Source organism: Pygoscelis adeliae, unplaced genomic scaffold (genome assembly GCF_000699105.1).
Source record: "Pygoscelis adeliae isolate BGI_AS28 unplaced genomic scaffold, ASM69910v1 Scaffold160, whole genome shotgun sequence".
Classification (NCBI taxonomy): Eukaryota; Metazoa; Chordata; class Aves; order Sphenisciformes; family Spheniscidae; genus Pygoscelis; species Pygoscelis adeliae.
Window position 1 is genome coordinate 5,414,695 of NW_008824035.1, and position 7,030 is coordinate 5,421,724.

General features: G+C 41.4%; 1 protein-coding gene across 1 annotated transcript in view; it reads left to right on the plus strand.

The window, feature by feature from the left end:
- RAPH1 (Ras association (RalGDS/AF-6) and pleckstrin homology domains 1) overlaps positions 1 to 2,547 on the plus strand; it is a 52,524-nt gene extending 49,977 nt beyond the window's left edge. Inside the window, exons 12-13 of the mRNA XM_009332147.1 lie at positions 368 to 488; positions 2,115 to 2,547. Of these exons, the coding sequence (XP_009330422.1) occupies positions 368 to 488; positions 2,115 to 2,275 (282 nt within the window). The 3' untranslated portion in view covers positions 2,276 to 2,547. The remainder of the gene's footprint in view (positions 1 to 367; positions 489 to 2,114) is intronic.
- The last annotated feature ends 4,483 nt before the right edge of the window (positions 2,548 to 7,030 follow it).

Here is a 7,030-nt window from a genome sequence, read left to right on the forward strand (position 1 = left end):
AAAGAAGGCTTATTGGAAGAGAATTGAGAAAACAGAATTGTTTTCTAATATCCCCAGGTTGGCTTAGTTTATTCATTGGCCCATTTCTTGCTTGACACTATCTCTTCTAGCATAAGTAAACTGTTTTTCTTTCTTTCAGCAATTCACTAATGAAAAAGCAAAAGGTTGGGGGAAGGGAGTTGCCACTTCTGTTAAATAAAACAAAATGAAATTTGCACTGAATTGATGTTGCCTGAACTCCTTAACAAAGAGCCTGTTGTTTTTCTCTGGGGGGAAAAAAGGTGGAATAGAGAAGCCAGGGGTGGAGCTCCACAGTCTAAAAATGGTACACAGCCTTTACAGTTGTTAAATTTGTCATTTTGCTTAGTATGGGAGGCAACTATACATGAACTATCAGGAAGCATTGAAGAGAACAGAATCGGCATATGACTGGACTTCCTTGTCTAGCTCCAGTATCAAGTCGGGCTCCAGCTCCTCTAGTTTGCCAGGTAATAATGTGATCTGTCTCATAATAGAAAGATTTAATTACCTTTTTTTATCATCTGCTATCTGGAGACCTCAGGAGAGACTATTGCAGGAAACGGACTGTTTCTCCAAAGTCTTTCATGCTATTTTTAGTCTAAAACATAGACTTTATGTTTAACATATATACATATATAAAAAAGCATATAAAAAACTTTTTATTGTATTACTTGCAGTGGTGTATGTATTTGGAACATAGTACTTTCTTGTTCACCTCCGAAAAAAAAATGTTTTTCTGATACTGAGAAGAGGAAACTTCCTTTCAAATTCCTGATGTCTCTATCTTCACCTATCTGAAAAAAGAAATCAAATCTATGTTTTGCATAGAGATTCGTGTGTGTAGCTCTTAAACTGCTTTTGTCGACTGAAATATTTGAAATTGGAAAATGAGAAATAGTCCCTGCCCAAGGCAAAGATCCAAACAATCTCTTTAGAGACAAACTTTGAAAATACTGTTTCTGTTCCTGTGTCAAACTGTGTATGCCTGCAGTAATATGCTCCTGTTTACCTCTCAGCAGGACTGGGACTGTTTTTTTGTAGCACGTAACAGTTTAAAAATTGATGAGTCATTTATATAGTCTCAATTCACTGTTCAGAGCTGACACTCTGCGAGGTTATTCTGAACCCTCAGGGGCAAGTTTCATTATTGAAAACAGGTTATTGTGTGAAAGTGTTTTGTCCATTGCAGATACGGGTCAGGAAGTAATGCTATTGAATTGGAAAGGTTCAGAAAGTAGCCTGTGAGAATGAGCTAAGCAAATCGAGCCTAACTGGGAAGGCACCATGTTTTTTCAAATGTGTGGAACAGCTTGCCAGGTGTAGCAGTAAATTCTTGGTTACTGACAATTTCTCCATCCAAGCTGGGTGTTTTTCTGATAAAGTTTCTTTTATGGGGAGCTGAGCCACAGCCCACCAGCCATGCATGTTCTGCCAGAGCTACAATCTAGCTTGTGCCTAGATGCTTTTTCCCAGGACAGCTTGGGACTACACAGAAAGCAGGTGCCAGGCTGAATAAATCAGTCTGGCAGTGGCTGCTGCTGTCTTTTCAAGATACCCTGTAGACCCAGAGCATCATCTGCGTTTGCTGGTTACAGGATACGCATCATTCCTTCTCTTCACTTGAGGAATGGAGCAGTCAGAAGCAGGCTGCTGCCTCGGCTAGTGTAGTTTGCCTGTCCTCAGCCTATGTCCAGCATCTGTTTCTAAGGTTGTGCTGGGAAGGAGTGTTGGAGAGAGCAGGCTGCATGCATTGCATGAAATGGGGCTTTTCCCAAAGTGCAGGAGCCGTTGGGTGTTTCAGAACCTATACAACTGCAGTGTGTTTTTACTTTGCAGCATATCTGACGTGCTGTCATCTCTGTGGAGCTTCAGATTTGGTTAATACCAGGGATCTGTTGCACTGTTTTGTTTTCCAGACAGCAATGGCCTGTATGTGAGCTAGAGCTTATGCAGTAGTTAGTGGGAACAATGTCCTTTGGATAACATGTTTAACAAGTGTGACTAATAAATGTCACACAGTTGCGTTATAAGCACGACTTTACTCTCACATTCAGAAACATATGCTAACTGTTTTTTAACTTTCTTCTAAACAGAATCTCAATCAAATCATTCTAATCAGTCTGACAGTGGCGTTTCTGACACCCAGCCAGCCGGACATGTCCGTTCCCAAAGTATTGTCAGCTCCATGTTCTCCGAGGCCTGGAAACGAGGCACTCAACTGGAGGAATCCAGCAAGGTAACAAGAAGACTTTAGTTTGAGAACCAACGCCCAACAGAATGTACGAGACAGAGTGATACTTCTTCTACCTCTGTCTTGAGTGGGATTTCTTCTCTTTTTTACTCTGTTATTGACATACACTGCCGTATAATTGTTTCTTCAGGAATCACTTTTTCAGGGAATTCAGCCCTGGAACCTTCTGTTCTTGCTTTTATTTGTGTGCACAGAAGCCCTCTGTTCTTTGAAGGCATGATACAGCCCTTCCCATAGAATCCTATTAACCAATGTTGAATAAAGACAAAATAAAAAGATCAGCTGTTAACAAGTTGAATGAAATTCTTTCACTAAGATCTTTCTCCAGCTAACTAGCCACATCTTTCCATTGTAAAGATGTGAATAACTGAGACCTGAAGGCAGGTATATCTATTTAAGAAGTACTCCAGTAGTTTTTACTCAAATGTTTTCTATTATATTGGGTGGAAATGGAAACAGTAACCATAGACATGGTCAAAGTAAAAGTACTAAAATTGACAGCAATTGTGGCTTGAGGCAGATTTGCTATCTCCTGTTGCTGGTAGAGAGTTAGAAAAGATTTTAACCCATTGAAGCCTGGGGCTCAGGTCTGTTGTGGTTTGGTTAGTTTTCTGTCCTTTCTGTGGTAGCTGACTGCTGTAGTTCCTGGGGAATACTTCCAAACACAGCAGAATTGCCACTTAAGCTGGTTTGTCATCAGGATCAAAGGAATTTTCAGGTTCCTGAACAGCCATGACATCAGTATTAACTGCAGGAGTTACGTGTGGAAGTACCTTGGGCAAGATGCTATGAGAAGCTATGTTCACTCCTGTCAATTTTGAATCTTTCCCAGACCCCAGGTTCAAGCTAGAGAAGCAAGCTTTTTAAAACTAAAACCACAGGTCACTACACCTGACATTGGTGTATCAGATAAATAACTAAAGATAAGACACAACGTCACATTTTCAAATAAGTAAGCACATGTGGCACAATGTGAAAACTGACATGGCTGCATTCTTTGGTATTCATAACTTTTCTGCAGTGCCTGCTGGCTTGGAAATTGTCTGATTCTAATAGTAATGTAGTACTTGGCCCAGGAATGCAGCTTGCTAAATTGTGATCCAAATTTCTCTACTGCCTGAGTGCAACACCTGGTGCATGTTCATCAGCAGTTGGCTTGTGTATGTGTACAGGGTGCATCATTTCTGCAGGAGCAGGGTAGATGCAAAGATGGGGCACTTGAGTCTATCTAGCGTGTATCCGACAGAGGTGAAAGAGTACTGCTATGAGAACTGTAATGTTATTTTTTCCTAAAGTTTTGGTTTTAATGTGAAAATCTTGCTGCTACACTCTCTGTGAGCTTTTAGAGAAAAGTTTGAAGTTTACTGCAAGGGGGTCACTGTTATTCTTACCAAGTCCACAGTGCTGCTGGCAATTGCTTATTTAAATAAATCCCAAGAATTTTTGTTATCTGATTTAAAGCCATTTTAAAAATAAAATATTCAGACTGCTCCCTGTTGAGGGCCATCTATGGTTCAAGATTTCATCAATTTGAATTCCTTTCTATGCACAAATCGAAGAAAAGGTATGTTTCTCTTCCTTGTAACACAGGTGAATGAATTGCCCTAAAACTTCCAAAGAATCCAAATGAAATGAACCGTGTAAAATTATAATTTGAAGCCATGCTAAAAAAATTCTGAGTAAATTGGTGAAAAATTTACCTTCAGTGAAACTACAGTACATGCTTTTTTTATCCTGTACAGGTCTGGCCCAAGGAACTTTAACTAATAAATCAGACTGGCAGTGAAAAATGGTAAACTGTGTAGCAAGAAAGGAAATGACAGTGTTGAAAAAATTGTAATTTATGTGAAAAGGTAGTTGCAGTGATACTGCGATACGCTGGTTTGGGCAGATTAGTCTCCAAACAGTTATTTCGGAAGCAGTTATTCCACAGTGGTTTGGTGACAAAGCTGGCTTAAGAAGTTCATACGGGCAGGTTGCTCTAAGTGGCAGAATTAATGGAGACTTGTCCGGCATGTGCCTTCCCCTTCTGCAACAGCGCTCTCCCTCCTTGTCACCCGTATCTCATCCCCCTCAGCAAACAGGGCAGAACAGAGCATGCTTTAGCTCAGCAGGGAGATGATATTGAGGCTGGCCAGCCAGCCAGGATGTTGTACTGGTTGGCCAGTGGCTTACTGCTCAACAAGTTAAAAATGGGTGAGTTCTGCCTGCTTTTCCCTCATTTACCAGGTGCCAGTAACTTCACGACAATTTCTTGAAATTGAAAATATATTGAGATTTCTAGCGGTCTGTCATGCTCGACTGAAATTTGCTAACCAATCCAAAAGCAACTGGCACAGGAAAAGAGACGGCAAACAGCTCAATTGCAAAAGTTTGTTTTCTTAGGAAAAACAGCTAAAAGAAAAAAGCACAGTTGTTGTTTTAAAAATAGATACTATTCTTTTTATAGCATTTCTGAGTGTTCCAGGTAGTCATGAAGATGCATGGTACAAATATGAATTGATAGTATGCAGTAAGTAATTTTTCAAGATACACAGAAGGACATCACAGAGTTATAAGGACAGACAAGGACAATGATCTGTTTCAAGGTTCTTCTATAAACAAAGTATCACTGAATATGTTTCTGGTTGTGGAAATTTAATTTGATTCTGTGGAGATGGGAGGGGCTCCCCCTCCTGAGATGCACAATATTCTTTTTCCCTGTCCTGAGTGTTTAATTTGCTTACTGTCTTCAATGGATACAAGGAAAATTCCTCTCTTTCTAAGAGAGGATTATCTAAGATTAAAAAACCCATCTTTCCCAAAATGCAGGTAATCTGTCCACTTCATACGTTGAAAGATTGCTGTTTGCCCAAAGAATACTTTATTCACCTGTTCACATTCTTCACAGTTGGGCAGTGAAGATCTCATTATGTCTCATTTTGCTTGTTGGATTTTGAACACGTTATTTCAAATGGGATGCTGCAACAGGCATCAAAATGCATGCTCACTGTCTGTGCTTTAAGTGACAAATGCAAGATTCTCCAAGGTCTTGCTATTCAGGGATAGCTGTTCCGTTATGCCTTGGTCTCCCTCTCTGTCTGTTTTATGCCGCTTTTATTTTTCCTGTTGCCTTTTGCTGTCTCAGGTGTCAAAAGTGAAGCTCAGCACACCCGTGGTGCCTTACACGGGGCACAGTTAAGGTCAGGTGGCGCTACTTGAAAATTCATTAACCTGGGTGATTGGGAGAATGGTAATTTACAGACTAACACTTGCAAGAGATCAAGATTTCTCTCCTGTTTTGTTATGTGAACACCTTGATTTAGCTCCAGAACTTTGTTACGCTCTTGCCTTCCAGGCCTCATGTTGACAGGTAGAAGTACACCCCATGTGTGTTGTAAATCACTGTTTGTTGTTTCTGACTCTAATCCTTTCGGTGTTCTTCTGCACATATAGAAATTCTGTGCACCTGTGTTTAGAACAAAGCAATATGCAAACCTGCTCAGACAGTGCAAATGAGCATAATTGGGCTAACTTGTGGCAAAGTATCTAATAATGAAGTATAGATACCCAGTGTGGTCAGTTGCTGTGTTGGTATTGCATTTCTAATGCATGTTTCTGTGCTGTGCACCGTGAAATTCACAACTTGGCTTGTAGCCAAACCACTTTGTATTAGGAGGATATTTATAAACTTGAATAATGCAATTATCTTTTTAATTTTTAACAGGAATGTAGGCTTACAATTTTAGAGAAACAATTTAACTTGAGCAAAACCCAACAAGTAGACTAAAACATTGCCTGCTGCTTTCCCATTGCTCCTTCCCTTAGTCAGCTTCTCTCTGTCTTTCCTTTCTTTTTCTGCTTAACATAATGGTTGCATGTATAGCTTTTCTTTCCCAAGCTAACTTTCTTTTGCGAATCTCTAAACATTTCCTTTGTGGGAAGTTTTCCTAAGAAACCTAAGTTCTCCCTTTTTCCTCATTTTTTTTTCCTTGCCAGTCTTGGATATCAGAGCATGCGGAGTGGAAGGATCTCAGTAGTATTCCTGCGTAGAGCTTGCTCTTCACGTGTTCTAGAGCAGTTCAGGATTTCTGCGTTTTATATCACCAAACAGCGTAAGGCCTGAGCTAACCAATGTAAAGGCTTGACAGATGCTGTGGGAGGCCACGTATGGTTTAACTCTAGTCTCACTGAGCTGAGGAGATGTCCGCAGTGTCTCTTGCTCTGCCTGATGTCTTCTGTCATGGCCTGTGGCGCTCTGGGGAGTGCTCTGTTTGGGTCATTATAGTTGCCCAGAGGAGGACCAGCAATTCTCAATGGGTACAGCTGCCTGCCCCACAGAAGTGACACGGCTGGTGTACTTTCTCCCTGACATTCAGCCTAGCTTGGAGTAGACCCTGCTCCACCGATTCTTACCAGCTCCCCTCCCTGCCTGCCCGGTCAGACTGCACGGTCCAGGCTTGTCAGCGTACGGAATTGTCTCTTGCTGCATTGTTTTGCTAATACTTCCTGCATGCTGTAATCTGCCACTTAATTTTTAATGACAGGCACGTTTAGACCTTGACTTTATAATCTCTTTGTCTCCTTCCCTCCCTCCCTCCCTCTCTCTCTTTTTCCTTTTCTCCCTTTCCACTTTCACTAAAAATCCCTTCCCAATAGGCCCGAATGGAGCCTGCAGGTCGGCCCTTCATGTCTGTTGCACCTCCTGCGTCCCCACAGACAAAAGTGGCGACCCCCTACACAGCATCGCAGCCGTCCCCCCCGCTGCCCCCACCGCCT